Source organism: Xenia sp. Carnegie-2017, unplaced genomic scaffold (genome assembly GCF_021976095.1).
Source record: "Xenia sp. Carnegie-2017 unplaced genomic scaffold, XeniaSp_v1 HiC_scaffold_1, whole genome shotgun sequence".
NCBI lineage: Eukaryota > Metazoa > Cnidaria > Anthozoa > Malacalcyonacea > Xeniidae > Xenia > Xenia sp. Carnegie-2017.
In genome coordinates, this window is record NW_025813402.1 from 6,482,106 (window position 1) to 6,505,237 (window position 23,132).

Below are 23,132 nucleotides of genomic sequence, written 5' to 3' on the forward strand. Positions count from 1 at the left end.
TTTTTGGAACATGCAATTCTAAAAAAAAACAGCTTTGTCATGGTGTGACAAGATCTCTCTAATGTTTTGTTTGCTTATAACTAAATTGCAGGATATATGTCTCATTTACATTATTTACAGTCTTCTTTGGAGTACCTAAACAAACGAGCCATCCTTGTACGCTGAGGACGTTAAATTCCATCAAAAAAATCACCACTTTCCAGACTGTCTATCTTCAAAACAATCACTGACAAGTTTGAACTTCTGAAGTAGGAAAAACAATCTTCAATTCAATGTTTTAGACTTACAGTATTCGACCAGGAAGAAAAATCCGAAAACTTACTATGCTGGTGTGATTGTGTAGACTACATCTTCCTGTAAATTACAGACTTACTTGATCAGTTCGAAAGCCAACAGAGTGCATAAAGTTCTAAGACGAACCTGCATGTACCAGTCTATCTGATCTCTTCCTTGCCATTGTCATTTTGAATTTACTTCGATTCATGCCGCAGAGTGGAGACGGATTCCGAAATGGATCCTGATGAATGAAGATTTGAGGTGCACAAAATTTCTTGTGCATGGCCTTAACTCTTTATTCATTAACATTCGACTTGGAAATTAACTTGATATTTCTGTACCCAAGGTTTTATTTGATTTTTCCAACATCAACGTTATCAAATACCTATCATTTGCTACTCATTGTTGTACTAGACTATGCCAAACTCCAAAATGTCCTTCAAAATCAACCAGCAGAATACGCACCGAATATGACTTGATTCTTTTCTCTAAATGTTTTAAAGCTTGCGTAGATGTACTATGTTTCTCATAGCACTTATGATCTTGAAATATTTAAGATGGTCATCCTTTCTTGAGACTTTTGATTTTTAAGTAAAATTTGCCAAAAATATCGTTTTCAGAAAGGCGCAGCATGAGCAACACAAAATGAAAAAGGCGGTTGGCTGTTGCTCATTACGTAGCACCAGTTTACGAGAAAGGATGACCACGTTTACTCGGTAATAATAGAGATATTGATATAGTACTAGATATTTCTTCCTTGTATTCCAGGTACCTAGTATGATTCTATATATATATATAGTTTCGCTCGTACATTTCTGTTTTTCTTCTTTTGTACATCTCATTTGTGTTTTTAAGCTATTTATTAATTTAGCCTTATATTACTTTATATTTGCAAATAATTTAATTTTCCCATCTACGACATCATTTGTAAGAGTGCAAAAGTTCATTTGTAATTTAATTGTACATTTTCATTTATATATTTCATTACATATTTAGCATACTATAAGTTTTTCAATTATATAACGATTTCCGTGTTTGAATGCGTCCATTTAAATTTAGTTAAGAGAATGTTCTTCGATGATTCTACAAACTGCATTCACGTCACGTTTATAAAATATTTCTCAAGATCTACTAATGCAGAAAGAAACACTTTCAAGTGTCTGGATACAGTATCAAGCAAATTACGCTAAAAAAGTTTTTGGTCTATAAACCCAAGCTCTTTCATACTTTAATGTGACATGCTTGCCATGCAACTATTCCAAAATAAGTGAGTTTCCGTAAATAAGGAACTTCCAAAATGAATCTTACACTTTTTGTGCACTACTACATGTTGAGACTTGTACTGAAGTTTATCGAAATTTCGAACTTGCACCATCCCACAAGAACCTGATGTTACCCATATTCCATCATCTGGGCCGGAGTTCATTGACTTATATTTTATCGGGTTTCAATATATAACCATGTAGAAGGTTGAACTTTGTATAATGAAAGATAACATCTATGACTACATTCCAAATACAAGCAAAAAAGTAAATAAATTTTTCTCTCATCTTGGTGTTTCCATGTTTATTTGATTTGATCATTAAACCATGCATCTAACTCTGTGTCATCATCTTTTTTCTGCTTTGGCTCAAGTTTGGCTTTTGCCGTCTCGCGAGAGGTACCCATCACCAATTTCAACCCCATATTTCGCTTTTGTAAACCTTTAACAGAAAGCCTGTTTGGTTGTTCTGGTGCTTCTTCCTCGCTGGAAAATGTTTCCACACTTGACGCGGAGCTAGCGTTACTAAAAGAGAAGCCACGCTCTTTCTGCATCGCTTTCTCCTTCTTGAGATTTAAAAACCAGTCGCGTATAGTCTGTATAGCCACCTCCTCCTCGATTGATCTCTCGAGTTCCTCACGAGCCAGCAGCTCTTCCAACTGTAAACTTCGTGAAATGTCTTCGATTGAACGGTAAGCTAAAATGTCCAAAAGATCGTGAAAAGATACGTCACGACCTCCACGAAGCTTTTCAATCTCTAAACAAATATGCTTGTAAAGAAACGTCGAGGAGTCAACACCAAGTTTACCACGTAATAATCTTAACACCAAACGAGCTTGACGAACTGTGATGAAGCCTTTGCGGTTTTGATCAACAAGATTCCAAGTTAATTGATATTGATAAACATCTTGATGACTCAAAGCTGCATCTTCCTCACTCGAATAGAATAGCGAGAAATTTTCGATAATAACAGCAATTAAAAGGTTTAGCAAAACAAATGTCAAAATTACGTAAAACGATATAAAATAACATATCGCACCAAATTGATAACCACAATCAGATTCCCAGTAATCTTCACCTGATATTTCCGTACAGTACGGTTTTTCTTTCCTACAATCTTGCATTATCTTATTCCAATCTTCACCTGTAGTTATTCGGAACAGAACAATCATGGCACTAATGCTATCTTCAAAGTTAGCATCGGGAGTGACCCCTGCGCCATGTTTAACGGTACCAAACAAAATCACTCCAATCATTGCATACGACATCATAATTAATATCAACACGAATATGATATAGAAACTCTTCACCAGGCTCATTACAACTGTCATCATTAGCATCTTCAATGTATCATGCTTACCAGACAGGCTAAGAAACCGAAACAGTATGACACCAACACCTAACCAAATAGTTCCATCGTAGATTGGTCTGTGCTCTGTACGATGATTACCATGATAGACAAATGACAGATGAAGAATAATCCACATTACACCAGCTACTGTTAAGGTAAAGTCAAAGCGGTTTCTACGACTTCTCCAGTATCCTTTAAATGTGTAAGCAACAATTTTGACAATACATTCAACGACAAAAAAAATAGTGAGTACAACAGATAGCAACATTAACGACTTTGTTAAATCATCACTCGGTTGTACAATCCACGGAACGACTGCAAGAGGTAAACAATTCAACGCAACCAAGAATGCATTGAGTCGTGCGTAACGCTTCGATTGCAAAATGTCGTACAAGCGGGAACGGATAGGACTATCATCAGGTCGTAATGGTAGATGAAGGGGTTGGGTTAGACGTAATCTCTTTCTCAAATCCTCCCATCTTCTCTGGTCCACAGTAAGTAATGCAGTACCCTTGTTCTCATTGAAGTTATTCACTACAACACCAACAAAGAGAGCAAGACCAATCATGGAAGCAATTAATACGTAACCGTGAATATACACTCCATATACCACAAGGCTCTCTCTGTTTTCAATGACATTTCGAATGTCCAACCAGCCCTCGAGTGAAAGAGCTTCAAATAATGCAAGCAACGCGTGCCAAATATCATCAAAATTGAAATTCTTCGGGTTTTGACTCACGCGCGGGACAAGAAGTTGGTTTTCACTTCCTGAAAGGCTTCGTATCTCTCCCGGTCCCTTCAAGGTTGTGAAGAATACACCTTTACAATGATCCGGGTTACGATCGTCATCATTACATTTCTTGAGCATATGTTGAAACATTTGCAAACCATAGCTAGCAAAAATGAACATCACTGATAACTGCAAAACGGCAACTTTCAGGATTTCCTTAAAGCCTCCAAATAACTCTTGAATCACCTGCTTGGTTTTTGGGATCAAGTTTATGATTCTCAAGGGACGCAAAGCACGTAAAATCAATAAAAACTGCTGTGGCGAGAGTCGGGGGATGTTTTCAGGCGATAAACACACGTATATAACGCCAATTAAATAAATCGATATGTCCACAACATCCCCGAAATTCCGTATAACTGCATTCGGTGTGAACATAAAACCATCAGCGAGAACACGAATCAGTAACTCGATAGTCGTGGAGACCACGAAGAGATACTCGAAAGATTTGAGAGCGGGTACGCTAAATGTTCTATAATTATCTCTTTCAAACATCATTGCGATACAGGATGAGAATGTAATGAGAATAATCGCCCATTCTAAATAAGTTTGTGTTGATAAAACTCTTTTAATCAATGCATCGTTGATCACAAGACGTTTGGATTGAACTTCACCGTTATTGCCTGAGATCTCATACCGCGCATGCACAATACGCTGCAACCATCGACGAAATTGACTGTCACGTGGTACAAGGAATAGTGGGAAATCAAAATATGGATGATTCTCTCGCAGAGATTCTTCACGTGCCGCTTTCACTCTTTGAGCTTGCTCTCGGCGTGCACGCAATTCCCGGATGTTCCAGTTCTCGTTACCTGTGGTCCCACCGTTGCTATGTGATAGCGTTGTCATTCCATGGCCACTTTCATTCTTCATCTGCCGCAACGTACTGATATCCGCTCTTTCAGTCGTCTTTCGTGCACCTTGAGTTAACTTCGCTGCATTGCGGTTTATCTGACGAGCTGTGTAGCCTAACAAATATGATTTAGACGCATGTCTTCCTTGTGTAGACGTGTGATCGGTGTGATTACGTCTTCGTGTGGAGTCTTGAATTAGTTGGGTAAGACTTGTACGTTTCTTTAATTTCAATGTGTGAACATCATCGGGCACAGGTGAACTAAGCAATTTGAAAGGTATATTGTTTCTTTGCGTCATCAATGCATCTTCATAAACACTAGGGTTGGAGGTAAAACGAGACAAACGCATGCGTCCATCGTCTAAAAATTTCCTCATGAAACTCTGTCGCACTTTGGGTACTGGAAAATCGTTTGAAATTTTCGAAGTTTGGACTAATCTAGGGCTTTCTTTGAACTTACCAAATATCTGAAGCCGTTTTGGTAAGCTTTCTTGAATGTTCAATACCTCTTCCCCCAATTTATGCTGTTTCAAAATTTTTGTTTCTTCTTTTATTTCCAAGTTATCTAGAATTACAGCAATGAGAACACTGCCAAGAATGAGCGAGGCAAAAAGGTTGTAACTTGTAAAATAAATGCTCACAAACGGAGCGAGATATGGTTTTGTAGCGTACTTAACTGTATCTAAAACTTCTACCCAACCTTCTTGTGTTATAATTTGAAACATGGACGATGACGATTTAATATAGTCATCGAAGAGAGCATCCTCGCCTTCACCAAAGTCTAATCCTGAAAACAATTGCAGACTCAGAATTGAGGCGAAGACCAACAAGAACAAGGTAAAGATAAGAACAGCGCCTATTTTAGTTCCTGTTCCAAAAGCTTTATGCAGGAAAGCGTTCAGGCTTGGAACGGCGATGATCAAACGTGTTATGCGTAAAACGTGAAACGCAACGAAGATGTCGGGTTCCATTAATTTGTTTTCTGCTATAAAGATGGTGCTGCCGACCGCCAGAAATAATTCAAAACGATAGACTGGGATTTTCCAGTAGCTCTTTATACCAACACACCATATCTTAAAAACACTTTCTATGTCAAATATTATTGTAAATACTATTTTTGAAATGTAACGCCTTCCCGATCCTAAAATTGCCTGAAGTACAGCATCTATCGCCAACAACGACCAAATAAGATAGCGAAAGTATTTAGAGGAGAGGAACTTTCTGAATCTGTTCAAAGCCTCAGTCTTCGTCCACTCGTCCTGAATTGCAACTAAATGCCAACCCATTCCATAGTCCTGAATAATCTCCGAAGATAAACCTGCTATGCGACGGTTTGTACGCCAGTTCTTGAGATATAACTGTGAACGCAAGTCAGCAAATGTCTCCGTTATCACAGCAATAAATACACTTTTCACTAACCAGGCTACGAAGAATATAAGAGATATAAAATACACTGCACTTGCGTAGTAATTTTGACTTTTCATTTGTGCATACATGACAAGCACCCAGCCCTCCTGCGTGGAACTTTCGTAGACCGTTAAAAAACTGTACCAGATATTTTCAAAGTAAGTCGTTTTTTGCGTCGACGACAATTTCAAACTTTCACAAACAAACCCTTCGGGACATGGCCTGTTCGCATTAGTGTCATTATTACACCGTAACTCAGGTAAATTAAGGTCTTTGTACGTAATGTTCGCCGTGTTTGCACCATCTCGAACGCAATAGTAACTTTTCTTCCCAAAAAGTTGTACGCCAATAAGCGAGGCAAGCATCATAAAATACGACAGAAATAATGCAACATTCCTAATTTGCTTTCCAGAACGTCTCGAGACTTGATTTAATAAAGAATAATTCACCAAGTACCTCAAAACACGAAACAAAATGAACGATCTCGGTGCTCGGGCGATTATTTTCATGAATTCTGGAACATGACCAGAAAGTGAGGGTCCTTCAATAATTTGCAAAACTACTGACATTAAAATAAAGATTAGCATTGTCAGATTGAAAATCTTGAATCGGTTCTTAAAAAAGGCCTTTTCGTCTTTCCATAAACCGAGTATTTTCATCTCCACGAGCGATTCAATAAGAAATAAAATTAAGACCATAACGTCAAGCGTTAGAGTAACATACCAAAGTTGTTTGACTTCTTTAAACGTTTTCTTACTGTTCATAGCTACTGAGATAGCACTTACAACGACCGACACTTCAATTAAACGTTTAAAATAAACACTATTGATAAATTGTGCGCTCGGTAGTTCGTCTTCATCGTGTTCGTTGTCTTCAGGTCCGCTTGACTCTACTCCAGTGCTGGCCTGTACTTTGGAATTAGAAACATCACTCGCCAGATCACTTCCATCGCCAGTGTCGGCCTCCATATTTGCATTGTTTATTTGCCCTTTGGAAAGAGCATGTGCAGATGTTCTAATTGTTCTTTGCTATTTCCTGTTGCGAATTATTTTGCAATTATTGGCGCTTATGACTTATGTTAATAAAAATATAAGACAAAATATAACATATAACATAGTTTCCTTAAACGGGGTATGCATGGCATAAATATATTTTAAACCCTAATAGTTGAATAGGTATGTCGACTTAAAAAGTCAAAATCAATGCTATCTTTACTCGCGTAGACTGCAAATTAAAAACGCTTGACTAATAAGTACATTTATAATATAACGACTTTCGAGAACGCAATAAGTTGCGGCCAAACTTTGAAATGTGAAGCAAGCAGAACAAGTTAGCAAACAAACATGGAAGAACCAAAAGGCAGTGCCACAAATATATTATTGTTATGAAACTTAGTACGAGATGAATAGTCATATTTCACGCGTCGAGTCACCGTTTGCGTGGGAGTTTGATAATTTTTCGCGCGTAGTACCGCGTCCACGTTAGTGTTCCGACAACAACAATATACGGGCCTTATTATTTTCCTAATTTTAGCTTATTTATTGATACCTATGGGTGTATTAAACACCCCGGATTGCCGTAAAAGAGCTGAATTGTTGAATTATGTGATTGATGATGACGACCAAGACTCTTCATTTGAAATGTACGCTGTTTATTCGTGCTAGTAATATATTCAATATATTATCAATTTATCAGTGTTTACTATATGGTTGAACGATTTTATCATCCGTTGAAAAATATTGATTGTATCTTTCTGCGATTTTTTTTACAATTGCATTTTAATGTTTTGTGTAAAGTGCTTTATGTCTATGCAGCAGTCTTTTTACTCTTTTAGAAACAGGAGTTGAAAATATACTATTCATTCAGTAAAAGAATTTTTTGTGTAGATCTCATGCACTTGACTTGAATGAAAGAAATAATCAGCGAAGACGTAGACGGAACAACAGTTTGCAAAAATCATCAAAAGCAGCAAGACCACAGTCTCATATAAAAAATACCGGGCGAAAAGCAAAGGGATGCTGTAATTCACGGAAATTTGAGAATGGTATCCATTGAACTTACTCTACTTCATGTTGGTTGAATGAATTATCTTTTCCATTATGGTTAGAATTACATCTTGACATTGTGGCATCATGACCAACTATCAGAAACAAGGAAACTACAACTTAAAAATTTGAATAAATTTTTAAACATCAACTACCAATACATGTATATGAATCATTCTCATACACATACAACCACACTTGCTATATCTTTGGTCTCTGTGTGCTTTTTTAATACATTCCGTGTGTTTTTTTCAGCTAACTTTCTTGCACAAATGATTGAATGTGAAGATTTTGGTGACCTGAATATAGCAGACTTCATGGTTCAATCGGCATCAGCATTTGAGAAGGTTTTTCAGAATGAATCACAATTGAAGGTAAGGTTGATCATGAATTTTTGCTGCTAATAAACCTCCTTTTTAAGTTAAGTTCGCATCAACAAATTTAGCTGGTAAACGTTTTTCCTAGTAAAATTGCTCGCACTATCATGCTATTGTGCACACTAAAACAAACAACATTTTAATAATCAATCTGACCAATTGGTTGATCATCAAGTGGATAAGAAATTGCAGGACACTGTTTCTTGACCCTTTTAATTGACTTTTAAGTAGACCAATGAAACATTGTTTTCAAATTGTAATATCAAAGAAGCAAATAAAACTAACAACAAAGCCCATAAAGTAAACATTCTTCTTTACATCCAAATTCTGGTAAAGTGTTTGATTTTTTGTTTCACCAATATAATGTATCACAAAAAGAAAGAATGAAAAATTGTTGCTTGGAGTGTACTTTTGGTAGTGCTGCTGAAATTGAAAACTATTTTATTCCAATTTTGTTTTGATCTTTTGCTCAAATTGCCATAACTACAGACTAAAATAATAGAATAACAGATGTTAAAAAAATTTTCATCAACCTGAAATGTGTTAATTGGTCAGCTGAAGATAATATATTTCTGCTATGTTCAAGCCACTAAAAAAAGCTTCTATTGCCCTGTATTCAATTAATTTTTCAGAGATGGAATGCATTTATGAATCTCAAAGGTGAAGATCAAGATCAATATCTTCATGAGTTATCCCAGGGAAATGATTATAAAATAACAGTTTCACAACAAACTTCCAGCATTCAAGCAGGTTATATGCTATGTTTAACATTGTAAACTTATGCTTCAGTTAAACCTTTGTCTTAATTATATTTTATATCAATTGCAGATTTTGGAATTGCTTCGAAATGTTTTCAAAATGTTGAACACAAGATCAAATCCACTTTGAAGGGCAGAAACATTTCCATGGTACAAAGTTTGGCAAATATCATCAGTTGATTAATGGCTTAATAGGGATTACTACTCTCAGTTATTGTTTAAATGTAATTGTTGATTTATCTATTTAGTCCGGCCTCAAGTATTTTGAACAAGAGTTGCTATATTTCTTCAATCAGACACAGGAAACTGTTCTTATTTCCTTAATACCTTCAAGGTATGTACATGCGCTTAAAAATACATTTGCTCAACAACTGCCAGTGGTATTTATAATACACTCTATAATGCAGATGGTGCAGCAACTGTTGCAAAGACTATCATAGTTATCATTTTATGATAGCATTTATTCAGTATCATAGCCAGCTCAACTACTCAAAATACATATGTTATCAATTTGGTGCTACTGCTATACAAGCAATACATTCCTATAAAATCAGACTATGGCAATGATTCAATATTTTCATAGCTGGAGTATTTCTGCATGTATAGTCAAGCTTATACAATTGTTAATATCTGATACCTGATCACTTGTAGTATGGATCGACTCATTATTCATGGAATTTGTCAATACCTAAACCTTTCTTCTCAAAGTAAGTTTCACAAATCTAATGATTTTCAATGTAGGTGTTTAAGATAAAGTAAATGATAAGATAAATAAACACAGAACTGGTTATTTGCTATCACTGACATCACTGACACTTGAATCACTGACATCGCTGACACTTGAATCACTGACATCACTGACACTTAAATCACTGACATCACTGACACTTGAATCACTGACATCACTGACACTTGAATCACTGACATCGCTGACACTTGAATCACTGACATCACTGACACTTGAATCACTGACATCACTGACACTTGAATTACTGACATCACTGACACTTGAATCACTGACATCACTGACACTTGAATCACTGACATCGCTGACACTTGAATCACTGACATCACTGACACTTAAATCACTGACATCACTGACACTTGAATCACTGACATCACTGACACTTGAATTACTGACATCACTGACACTTGAATCACTGACATCACTGACACTTGAATCACTGACATCGCTGACACTTGAATCACTGACATCACTGACACTTAAATCACTGACATCACTGACACTTGAATCACTGACATCACTGACACTTGAATCACTGACATCACTGACACTTAAATCACTGACATCACTGACACTTGAATCACTGACATCACTGACACTTGAATCACTGACATCGCTGACGAATCACTGACATCACTGACGCTTGAATTACTGACATCACTGACACTTGAATCACTGACATCACTGACACTTGAATCACTGACATCACTGACACTTGAACATCACTGACATCACTGACACTGACACTTGAATCACTGACATCACTGACACTTGAATCACTGACATCACTGACACTTGAATCACTGACATCACTGACACTTGAATCACTGACATCACTGACACTTGAATCACTGACATCACTGACACTTGAATCACTGACATCACTGACACTTGAATCACTGACATCACTGACACTTGAATCACTGACATCACTGACACTTAAATCACTGACATCACTGACACTTGAATCACTGACATCACTGACACTTGAATCACTGACATCACTGACACTTGAATCACTGACATCACTGACACTTGAATCACTGACATCACACTTGAATCACTGACATCACTGACACTTGAATCACTGACATCACTGACACTTGAATCACTGACATCACTGACACTTGAATCACTGACATCACTGACACTTGAATCACTGACATCACTGACACTTGAATCACTGACATCACTGACACTTGAATCACTGACATCACTGACACTTGAATCACTGACATCACTGACACTTGAATCACTGACATCACTGACACTTGAATCACTGACATCACTGACACTTGAATCACTGACATCACTGACACTTGAATCACTGACATCACTGACACTTGAATCACTGACATCACTGACACTTGAATCACTGACATCACTGACAATCACTGACATCACTGACGAATCACTGACATCACTGACACTTGAATCACTGACATCACTGACACTTGAATCACTGACATCACTGACACTTGAATCACTGACATCACTGACACTTGAATCACTGACATCACTGACACTTGAATCACTGACATCACTGACACTTGAATCACTGACATCACTGACACTTGAATCACTGACATCACTGACACTTGAATCACTGACATCACTGACACTTGAATCACTGACATGACACTTTCACTGACATCACTGACACTTGAATCACTGACATCACTGACACTGAATCACTGACATCACTGACACTTGAATCACTGACATCACTGACACTTGAATCACTGACATCACTGACACTTGAATCACTGACATCACTGACACTTGAATCACTGACATCACTGACATGAATCACTGACATCACTGACACTTGAATCACTGACATCACTGACACTTGAATCACTGACATCACTGAATCACTGACATCGACACTTGAATCACTGACATCACTGACACTTGAATCACTGACATCACTGACACTTGAATCACTGACATCACTGACACTTGAATCACTGACATCACTGACACTTGAATCACTGACATCACTGACACTTGAATCACTGACATCACTGACACTTGAATCACTGACATCACTGACACTTGAATCACTGACATCACTGACACTTGAATCACTGACATCACTGACACTTGAATCACTGACATCACTGACACTTGAATCACTGACATCACTGACACTTGAATCACTGACATCACTGACACTTGAATCACTGACATCACTGACGAATCACTGACATCACTGACACTGACATCACTGACACTTGAATCACTGACATCACTGACACTTGAATCATCACTGACACTTGAATCACTGACATCACTGACACTTGAATCACTGACATCACTGACACTTGAATCACTGACATCACTGACACTTGAATCACTGACATCACTGACACTTGAATCACTGACATCACTGACACTTGAATCACTGACATCACTGACACTTGAATCACTGACATCACTGACACTTGAATCACTGACATCACTGACACTTGAATCACTGACATCACTGACATTGATCACTGACACTGACATCTTGAATCACTGACATCACTGAATCACTGACATCACTGACACTTGAATCACTGACATCACTGACACTTGAATCACTGACATCACTGACTAAATCACTGACATCACTGACACTTGAATCACTGACATCACTGACACTTGAATCACTGACATCACTGACACTTGAATCACTGACATCACTGACACTTGAATCACTGACATCACTGACACTTGAATCACTGACATCACTGACACTTGAATCACTGACATCACTGACACTTGAATCACTGACATCACTGACACTTGAATCACTGACATCACTGACACTTGAATCACTGACATCACTGACACTTGAATCACTGACATCATCACTGACATCACTGACACTTGAATCACTGACATCACTGACACTTGAATCACTGACATCACTGACACTTGAATCACTGACATCACTGACACTTGAATCACTGACATCACTGACACTTGAATCACTGACATCACTGACACTTGAATCACTGACATCACTGACACTTGAATCACTGACATCACTGACATCACTGACACTTGAATCACTGACATCACTGACACTTGAATCACTGACATCACTGACACTTGAATCACTGACATCACTGACACTTGAATCACTGACATCACTGACACTTGAATCACTGACATCACTGACACTTGAATCACTGACATCACTGACACTTAAATCACTGACATCACTGACACTTGAATCACTGACATCACTGACACTTGAATCACTGACATCACTGACACTTGAATCACTGACATCGCTGACACTTAAATCACTGACATCGCTGACACTTGAATCACTGACATCACCGACATTTGAATCACTGACATCACTGACAAACAAGATTTTTTACCATTTTACTGTTTTCTATCTGATCAGTTGCGTTCTTCGCTCATGATCTGGTTTTTGAGCCATAAGCATGGAAGTCAGTGTCTTCTAACTTACCTTTTGCTAAATTCAAGCTAAGAACACCCAACAAACAGTGGCTACCTTTCAAGTTGGGGATTATTAGAAGGAAGAAGGCCGGGGGGAGATAAAAAGGGGCTGAGTGTGGGTGGGGGAAGGGTTAGGAGGTGGGGAGGGAAGGGTTAGGAGGTGGGTTAGGAAGTGGGGCTATAACAAGTCTCGGGCGTTAAATAGAGGAAATACAGTTTGTCAAGTTCACAATTTGCACTGTTTTTTTTGCAGGTGAGCCAAAAAATGTGATTCAAGTTGAAAATCAGAAAAGTGAGTTTTTCCCTCCCAATATATTGTTATCGCAGTATTTAGAACGCACAAGATAACGTCCGCCATCTTCAACGTTGAATAATGACAAACCTGATATTTTAGGGATTTTATCTATTTCAACTATTGTAAATTTTTTGAAATAGCGTCAGTTTTCCGATGCCCTTTACGTAAGATATAGCAATACTGAATTTATAAATTGTGGAAATTAACCACCAAAAATTTTTCGTGATTTGTTTTTTGGTTAAATGCATCACAAGATTTTTTATCCTCGCCTGTATCCACTGGCTACCCATGTACTCGGCCAGCAGCGTAGTGAAGTCTATGTTTTTGTTTTGGGGGGTCGGAGCGTCAAATTTGCCGATAAAGTGAGCGTGGCATGGTCTTGGTTAAGGCGAAGTTACTGAAAACGTATTGAAATTTAGTGATCATTTATCGATAAATGAACAGTTTTGCCGACAGAACGATGATTGGGGGGTCTGACACCCCATTACCCCCACCCCGTTCGTGACGACCCTGCACTCGCCCGTGTATCTATGAGGTCCGTTATTCAAAGATTCAATAGAAAAAATGGAATAAATAATACTTGAAATTGTCTGGTTAAATTCAAAATAATAAAAAGGGTCCTCGTGTTATCAAATTTTTGTTTCTCTGTAGTCGAATTTAAAGCACATGTATTTGTTGCATACAAAATAGTAACGTAATAGTTAATAATAAATGCCAATAAAATCACAATTTCCATTCCGTTTTCTACAAATGTGCCCCCCCGGCCCCCTTATAAAAATTTTATGGTTGTTGCCCTGTGTTCATTTTAATTTTTACGTTTTGAACATTCTTATCATCCATGAACTAGAAATGCTATTTGGCAGGGAGGGTATGGAATACAAGCAACAGGTCGTATTATTTCAAGAAGCGTAGAAGACGCTTTTAATTCAGACTTGATTTACGATAAATGTTTTAATACATTTAGGATTTAGAAAATTTTTATCTTTGAAATCATTATGTACACGATAAAAAGCAGAACGGTACATATTTTTTATAAAAAATAGCCCCAATGATTATGTAACTTTTATGGTTCGATTATTTGTAATGAACTCTCTCGTCACAAAGAAAAATCGTATTCTTAGTAAAATTGCCCCCAATTGCAGTAATTAGACCAAATTAAATTCGATAACCAATTAATTGTGTAAATTTAATTATCCGCGATTGCATTAATAAGACCAAATTGATTTTGTGTAAGGCGAATTCCAATCGCGGTCGAACACATCTTGTAGCTGCCTGTGAATAATCTCCGTGTATAGGAGTCGAGTCTCAAATTCTGGTAATGTTTGGTTGATGATTAGGCCAATCCCTGCCGTATTTACGAAATAATCCGCTGACCAGTTAGATGTTCCTACATATGCAACGTTTTCCGTGACCATATATTTGGTGTGCTGCACACGGCTGTATGGAATTCTTGCTTGCCTTTTACTTGCTGGTACTTTGAATAATCTCTGTTCAATAAAATGAAATCGATGTCTCTAAACCCCAAGTAAATTAGAAAAGCATTTGCACATTATTAAGCCCTTAATAACAGAGCGCGAGGTCTTTACGAAGAAATAACGGACCGATGTCTTTTTGTACAGACCGAGCCCGTAGGGCGAGGTTTGTACAAAACACAGAGGTTCGATATTTTTCAGTAAAGACCGAGAAAGCGAGGTTATTAAAAGGTTTACTATACGGCATTATTTGACTTGAAATGAAGCTTGCTTTCTTTTTTGTTCTGGCTGTTTTTTACCGGTTGCCTTTCACTTTTCTAGTTTTCGTCCATAAAAAATAAATCGTTTCAAATTGTAGCTATCGTCTGGATAGTCAAACTGTTTTCCAAGTGTTTTTCCTTCGAATCACATTCATAAATGTTTTTTTTTGTTTCGTTTATTTTGCGTTTTGCTGTTTGCATGACGAAGTTTGTTTTTTTACATTTGACTGTAAAATTACGCGTTTTGGACCGTGGTCGATCGCGGGAAAATAATGGACCGGCAAAAATGTTTTTGAGCCAATCAAAGCGCGCCATTTCGCAGGAAGTGACGCTTACCATATAATAATTAGAAATAAAGCATTAGTGGGTATAAATTTCCTTGCTGTAACGTAAAATCGACTTCGTTTCTGGTATAAGGTCAAAAACGTGGAGAGGGAGATGAAATTAAATATATTAGGCTTGAAAACAACAACAATAGATTGCTCCATACGTATGTTTGTACCTCAGAATAAGGAACTCATCTCGAAATGTCATCTTTATACTTTAAATTAAACTCAACTTTCTTTGGGGGTGAGACGAATGCGACAAGGAAGGCAGTTAGGGTGTGCAAATTAATAAACTGTACAGAAAAGAAGAAAAAAGCTTTGTCAGTTTGCATACCACTTCAAGATCGACAGATTCGATTGTTCCAACATTAGCTAAAGACTTCAAGAATGGGATCATAGTAGGTATTGTGTGTTCCCAATCGCTTGCCATCAAATGAACCTGGACTCCACGATCGTATGCAGCTGAGCGCAAAGCGTCATCAATAATGCTCCAATATCTAAATATTAGCAAACAACTAATGTTTTAGTTTTAATCCATCAAGACAGACCCCTTCCATTAGCGCGTGAAATACAATCTGTCCTGCGTAAATTGATTACCTTTTTTGCGCGGTATATAAAAATGTTGGGGAATAGTCCATAACAGAAATGTGGATAAATTTTTTCGCTTTGTATATGACATCAAGGATCGAATCGATATCCGTCGTTCTTCCACTTGTACAAAGTTGAGGAGGGGACGATGAGAGATAGGCTTTACCCTTATCGCCATTGATCGATAAATCTAGTGGATATTCTGGAAAACAAAAAAAGACTGTCAGAATGGTTGAATCATGTCGGAGAAAATGTTTTTGATGATATGTGTGTGCATCATTCGGTTAACTTAACGTCATTAAAATTTATCTAATTTTATCAATGAATGTATACGAAAATGTCCGATGATCATGCAAAATGCCACCTTCAATACAAGAAAGACCTTGGATCGGGTACGAAATCACCTTTATTGTACATGGTGTCCAGAAAGGATGGCCAGTATTTTGGTATTGACGAGTATGATGTGGCCATCATCCAATAAATGTCAAAGATCTTAGACATATCATTTGCAAGGCACATGCAATTCGTGTTTAGAAGACCAAGTTCTTTGACCTATCAAGTTTTCAAACGGTACAACAGTTATTCTGCCCCATAGTAGTAATGATGCTAAAATAACTCTACAAAATGGGTCCAAAACCCCTATTTAATATGTTTAACCTGAGTAAGTGACCTCCAGTCCATATTGGCGCTACCAAGATAGAAATGTTTGTTATCGACCAACCACATTTTGGTATGTATGATCCCTGCTCCTATCAGCCTTGTCATGTCGAGAACTCGAACTTCAGCAAGTCCCATGTCTTGCAAAATCTTTGGGTCTCGATTGGGTAGATTTTTCGAATCAACTTGATGTACAATTTTGACGTCGACACCTGTAAAAAGCGATTTTTACAACTTCAAGCCTTTCCGCAAATTTGCGTCTAGTGAAAATGTTAAGAAATCTTTACAAGTGTAAAGCAACATTCATGCATTCAAAGTTTATTTGTTTGGTTATGTTATGTTAAAGATAACTAGTTCATTCGTTAGATGCTGAAGAATAACAGAACAAAAGTCAATATGAATAACCTCTTCCATGCTCATAGCTAAATAAACGCACTTCACGAAGGAATTGTTAAGCGCGACAAAATCATAGAAATGGTATATAAGGGCCAAAAGGCAATGTTACTGTTTAATGGACGCATTCCCTCGTAAATTTAGTGATAATTTGGTGATTAGAAAACAACTTATTAAACCTGCAATTATCTGAGCGCCTTCGTCCAATTCTCAGAAATAGGTCACCTTTTTATGTATATTTGAAAAGCGAAAGTAATGCCATGCCATAAAAGAAACGACAACAACGTGGTGTCTAGCATTATTATCGCAGACAAATGAGACAATGCCCAATTGTCATTCCTTACCGAGCTTCGTAAAGTGAAAACAATGAACATACATTGATTTTTTCAAATCAACTCTCCAAGAAAAGTCGATGTTAAAAGGTTTGTAACAATACGGGGAATTGGGATCGAAGTCAAAAGTACATGCATCCACGTTAGATACGTCCATAAAATTCTGGTAAAATCAGGGTTATGTTAAACTTTTCCCTGTATTGGTCATTGCACAGTTGGCATTACGACAAACGCTTGCTTTTTCTTTACATGGAATGGCTGTCTAGATCTAGCGTTTTAATTTTAATATTTGTAGTTATTTGCATGCAATATGTTTCAGATTTTTCACGTACTAAAGTTTTGGGCATCTGAAAACAATTATATCACACTTGGGTGAACTGTGTACATATATATACACAGATATCTGGATATGTTGTGAATAATTTCTAGTCACCATTATGATTAATGAAAAATATATAATATATAAATAATATGCTATATATTTGAAGATATTCAGCTAGTATAGATCTTGCCAAAAGGAATTAAGACAATATAATCTGTAGTCATAACATAGTAACAAACTTGCTAGCAAATGCATACAAAGTTGTATACAAATCTCGCAATGTAACTGAAAAGAAAAAGTATATCAAGACTTGTGTAAATGTTTTGACATGAAATGCACTCCCAAAAAGTTATTCACAATGAAGCACATAACTTTAAGGGTATAAAGTAGTATTCATATGAACCTTAAAATGTGGTATATTGTGATGTTTATTTAGAAGCACAATTGAAATAATACATTGAATATACTGAGAACAAACTTTTTTAATACAAACAGGTTTCGGCAAACTTATACCATCATCAGTGTAAATACAACAACAAACAACAAACAACATTTGTATACCGGCCAGTATTAATCCCCGCCAGGGGGGTTGACCGGTCCATGAACTTTTCTACGCCAAACGTCTCTATCTCTATCTGTGTAAATGAATGATAAATATTCAAAAAGTTTGTTCTCTATATTCATTGTAGTATATTGTATTTTAATGTAAACTTTAACACCTAAAATGACCATCAAAGTGTGATTTTTGTCTGATGAAATAATTTGGCTATTACTTTATAAAGTTCAAAACATTACATTTAAAATGCATTGGCCTTATTAGGGTGTCAAAATGTGTAATTATAGCACTTGTAGCTATAATGTACACTAGCACTGTATTTACCTGGTGACCTCTGAAAGTTATGGCATGAAGAGAGTAACTACAATAATTATCAATTGCCTTGTCAACTTCTCTTTGTTAATGTTGTAATTTAACTTTATACTCAAGATGGTTGAAGCTAATGGGAAATGTCGCTGCTATATGGAAGCATATGGCCTGGTAAAATTTACTTATAAAGACCATAGGCAGCAATACCTCGTTTGGCTACTTCGATAAGCTTGGAGAAAATATATTCCCCTTGCCATGAGCTGGGATTCCACACTGGCAGGTCATCAGATTGTAGTGTCCAATAAGAAGATGCAATATATACACTTGATTTGGCTCTGTTTAAGAGCTTCAACCATCCATGGAAAGTGGACATGTGCCTTGGAGCACCATGATGATATCTTAAGTTTTGAGGTATGCTCTCCAATAAGGTAATATTGCAGTTGGCTGACCCTAAAGGTTGACAACAATCAGTCTCGTGATTGACGTAACTCTCATTAACTGTGTCACAAATGAAACGATATTCTTGTTTTTCATTGACTGTACTCTGTTTCCACAGTATACATAAGAAGATTGCACCGCCGACAAGAACGATAATGGCAACCGATACCGAAGAGCAAATTAAAGTTTTCCGGCGTTCGCTTGACTTATGAAACATTTGCTTCAACTTTATATGATCCGTTGTTGCAGCGGCATCCATTTTTCCCAATAATTAAATGTTTCCTCGAATTAATGACCGAATGCCAAAACGTAATCGAATAACTTTTTTGTGACATCAATAAATGATATGCTAATAGTATAATACAAACTTTTACGTTAGTCTCAGAAAAAGACCTTTCACAACAGGAGGTGATAATTGCTATTCTTGGTAGTGTGATACCTGCGAATGGCAAAAATAGCTCCAGGTAATACAGACCACATTAACACGACTTCGACTATTTTGGCTATTACTGTGTCTTTCTGTACGGACTTTCCTTAAAAAAAATATTCAGAAAATTTTTTTGCGAAATTTGACTTTTTGCCTTTGTTTCAGTTCCAGTGCCTGCAGTGACTCGCTGCAGTGGCTCGCATGCGCAAGCTCGACACAGCTTTTGACCATTTTTGGAGCTATCGAATATGGGGTAATTGTAATGATCATGTCTATTAAAACAAAGTTAAATCCTTAGGTTGTATTTCTTTATATCAGTTTTTCATTTTCCCAACTTTCATCAGTGTTGTAAATTCAATATTTAGAGGTTTTAACCATTTTATAATTCTGTGAGGCAATTGGGATTTTCTTTTATTTGTTAGCTGTAAGTGCCCAGAAAATCATTCAGAGAATGTTATTTATGAATTTTTGCTAATGCTAATAATGATTTAGCCTTAACTACAATCGAGACGTAAGTTTGACTTTACTGGAAAAACATCAGTGCTGTAGAAGTAGGGGGGAGCGCTTGGGGAAGGAGCCCCTCTTCTACCTTTGAAATGGGTAATTTTGAAAGGGCACTATTCATCAAAACGTCAAGAGAGCCCCCCATCTGATAAATTTAGTTCTACAGCACTGAAAAACATGATAAGTACATAAAAACATGAAAGGATTTAGCTAACTTCTTTTAGTCTTTATTGTTTTCTTTAATTAAAATTTAAAAATACAAGTTTTGCCCATGAAATTTTTCTTTTGTTGTCTTTGACTTCTTTAAAATAATCTCACAATAAAATACTTTCATCAACTCAATGTCCACATGAGCAGAAAGCCTGAAGAATACTGCGTTAGTATTGGAGGCTAAACGTTTTAGTACAACGTAAATAAGTATATTACAGCCTCATCATCCATTCAGCCGTCTTGCATTTCTCGAATGCCAAAATTCTTATTTTATTAGTATTTTATTTTATTAGTATTTTTTTTTTCTTCATTGAAGAAACATAGTTTTTTCCTGGAAAAATCGTCTTGTGTAACTCTGCCGGAATGTACACACATGCAACGGTCCTGGAACTTGAGAGAAGTGCTGGCTGTACAATTTATTATTTGCTTTGTTTAATTGATTGATGTGTACGTTTGATAGTAAATTGTTATGGCGATGTTCACAATTGTTTGTTGTTTAGGAGAATAGACAGATAAGAAAGATTTCTTCCCGCATCGAGCTCGACCTTTGGGGGATGCAAACTCGTCTCGCATACTACATGATGAGGATTGTATTATTGTTATAAACAACAGTTAGCTGAGTCATGGACGATGTTAGTAAATGGAAAAACGCGAGGAAAAGTGTAAATAAAGGGTTATTAAAGAACATCATTAAACATACAGACGCCCATAACAAGGTAAATTGAACATAAATAGATAAATTTATGGCAAAAAGTTATCCCTCATTCATGGCGAGCATAGAATTGTTCACCTATGCGGCTTATTGTGGCGTCATACAAATAGTTAAGTTTGCTTTGTGTATAGTAGTTAGTCATGCTTGGTAAATAAAATAGCTAACTTATGGTGTTTAAAGATGTGGTGTTTGTGGTCTGTGTAATGGCAATTTCAATGAGCAGTTTTCTACTTGAGTGTTAGGATCATTGCTGTAGAAAACTTGCTTATTGGGGTATGCATGTTTTAATTTGTAGAAAACAATTGATTTCAAAGGAACTTATTATAGCAAAATATGCATATATATGAATTAATGAGTGTGTCCCCCCTTCCAATGATTAAGTTTGCTATGCTGCTCATTTGAGTATAGTGTAGCATTTATTATATATCCACCGCAGCAGAAGATTTTGAGTACATATAATCACAAGTATAGTAAAAGCTTACCGAATGTGGACCACTATGGATTGCTTTCTTTTGAATATCTCAAATAGCTTTTTATCAGTGTAGCAACACCAGAAAATTGCACTTGTTTTATATTATTACATGTTTGGAATAACTGTTTTAGATCCAGGAACAAAATGAGATGTGGAAATTATGGGAGTTAAAAAAACAATCCCAGGAAGTTAAGCTATCATCCAAGCATGAAAATGTGAAGTAATAATATGATCTTTTGTTTGGGAGTAATATTTAATATTTTTATCTTTCTAATGCATGCATTTTGTCTTGTGTATCAATTTAACTTTGTTTATTTTGTTAAGAGGATACATGCGAAGTGATGTAAATAAATTGTCTATGTCTGCCAAGAAGGAAAGTTTAAAATGGAATCGTCTTCTTGTGGAGTATGAAGAAACGCTTAATGACAGGTAAGCTGCTGTGGAATTTGGAAATCTGAAAGCAAAATTTAGAGAAAAGGTCCCAAGTGATTTTTATCAATGATTTGTGTTGTTAGGTGGGGTCACAGTGGTTATAAAGAGTTATATCCTGAGGAATTTGATGTGACATGTGAAGATGGCAAAAGGTGACTCTAATTATCTCAATGTAAATAATTTTTTGAAGGCATTTTATGATTGTTGAACGATTGCATTTTTCATTTTTCTCATCAGTGACAAAGGGAAAGATAAAGTGCAGAGAAAAAGATCCAGTGGAGATAGAAAAAAGCATTATAAAAAAACAAAAAGTGGTGAAAGAAAGAAAGAAAAGCAGAGTAAAAACAATGGAAATGCTTTGCCCGGAAAATCTGCTGAAAAGACTGATGCCAAAGTAACTGACCATGAATACCATATGTATAAACGAAAAAACAGGAAAAATAAGAGTCAAAAGGTTTCTCAATCTGGACAATTACAAAGAGAAAGCTCTGAATCAGACAGTGAATCCTTGAAAAGATCTCGTGATGGCTCTTCAAGTAAAAGGATAGTTGATAGAGATATCAGCACTAAATCATTTCAAACCAAAAAGCGCAGAAAGTTTAGTTCTCGTGCCAGTTATTGAGCAATCTGGAAAATGTAGAAAATGTAAAAAGTTGTGAAATAGCTGGGGGAAAATGTGACAAAAGGTTGTTGGGCTTCATCCCTGCCAGATTTAGGGCTTTTGAAAATATCAAGCTTTCTCTATCCTGAATGTTTGGTTGACAAATTTCATGATGGCATCTTTCTAATTTTATACCCCCCAACTATGCCACTTTTTAGAATTGAAAAACATTAACAGGGGAGAAATTAAACTTTTTGTTTAATAGTTTTTTTATTGTAAATAGAATATCTTCAGGCTATGCTATAATGAGCTCACAAGGTTTGTCTTGCTATGTGAATTTACGAGGTTTATCCTTATTTATTTGTTTAGAAATTTTATCTATTGTCTGTTATAATTCATAGAAGTCGAAATATTTTAAAAAAACTTAATATTGCATATCATGCATATATGAATCTGAGCAACCCCTACACCCCCACCCCCTCAATCATAGATCTCACTATATGT

At 36.5% G+C, this 23,132-nt stretch overlaps 4 protein-coding genes and 1 long non-coding RNA gene across 5 annotated transcripts; 3 read left to right on the forward strand and 2 right to left on the reverse strand.

Annotated features, from left to right (window-relative positions):
• Nucleotides 1-1,200: 1,200 nt before the first annotated feature.
• On the reverse strand, nucleotides 1,201-6,914 carry LOC124442570 (sodium leak channel non-selective protein-like). Its single transcript, XM_046993068.1, has one exon. It carries the CDS (start codon nucleotides 6,901-6,903, stop codon nucleotides 1,843-1,845), a length of 5,061 nt encoding a protein of 1,686 aa, XP_046849024.1. The 5' UTR covers nucleotides 6,904-6,914; the 3' UTR covers nucleotides 1,201-1,842.
• Nucleotides 6,915-7,403: 489 nt separating this feature from the next.
• LOC124442596 (R3H domain-containing protein 4-like) lies at nucleotides 7,404-13,833 on the forward strand. Its single transcript, XM_046993087.1, has 8 exons — nucleotides 7,404-7,577; nucleotides 7,822-7,979; nucleotides 8,236-8,354; nucleotides 8,990-9,107; nucleotides 9,186-9,265; nucleotides 9,364-9,449; nucleotides 9,767-9,822; nucleotides 13,576-13,833. Exons 1-8 carry the CDS (start codon nucleotides 7,486-7,488, stop codon nucleotides 13,668-13,670), a joined length of 804 nt encoding a protein of 267 aa, XP_046849043.1. The 5' UTR covers nucleotides 7,404-7,485; the 3' UTR covers nucleotides 13,671-13,833.
• Nucleotides 13,834-14,576: 743 nt separating this feature from the next.
• Nucleotides 14,577-19,529, reverse strand: LOC124442585 (5'-3' exonuclease PLD3-like). Its single transcript, XM_046993077.1, has 6 exons — nucleotides 19,040-19,529; nucleotides 16,921-17,132; nucleotides 16,668-16,815; nucleotides 16,273-16,465; nucleotides 16,010-16,172; nucleotides 14,577-15,104 (listed from the first exon to the last, which is right to left on the reverse strand). The coding sequence occupies exons 1-6, from the start codon at nucleotides 19,527-19,529 to the stop codon at nucleotides 14,823-14,825; spliced, it is 1,488 nt and encodes a 495-aa protein (XP_046849033.1). The 3' UTR covers nucleotides 14,577-14,822.
• On the forward strand, nucleotides 19,023-19,994 carry LOC124442630. Its single transcript, XR_006947308.1, has 3 exons — nucleotides 19,023-19,243; nucleotides 19,389-19,734; nucleotides 19,863-19,994. It is a non-coding gene; the product is annotated as an uncharacterized LOC124442630 (long non-coding RNA).
• A 748-nt stretch (nucleotides 19,995-20,742) lies between these two features.
• On the forward strand, nucleotides 20,743-23,063 carry LOC124442605 (uncharacterized protein NKAPD1-like). The gene is made up of 5 exons (XM_046993098.1): nucleotides 20,743-21,127; nucleotides 21,727-21,815; nucleotides 21,920-22,024; nucleotides 22,111-22,179; nucleotides 22,265-23,063. Exons 1-5 carry the CDS (start codon nucleotides 21,035-21,037, stop codon nucleotides 22,647-22,649), a joined length of 741 nt encoding a protein of 246 aa, XP_046849054.1. The 5' UTR covers nucleotides 20,743-21,034; the 3' UTR covers nucleotides 22,650-23,063.
• Nucleotides 23,064-23,132: the final 69 nt, after the last annotated feature.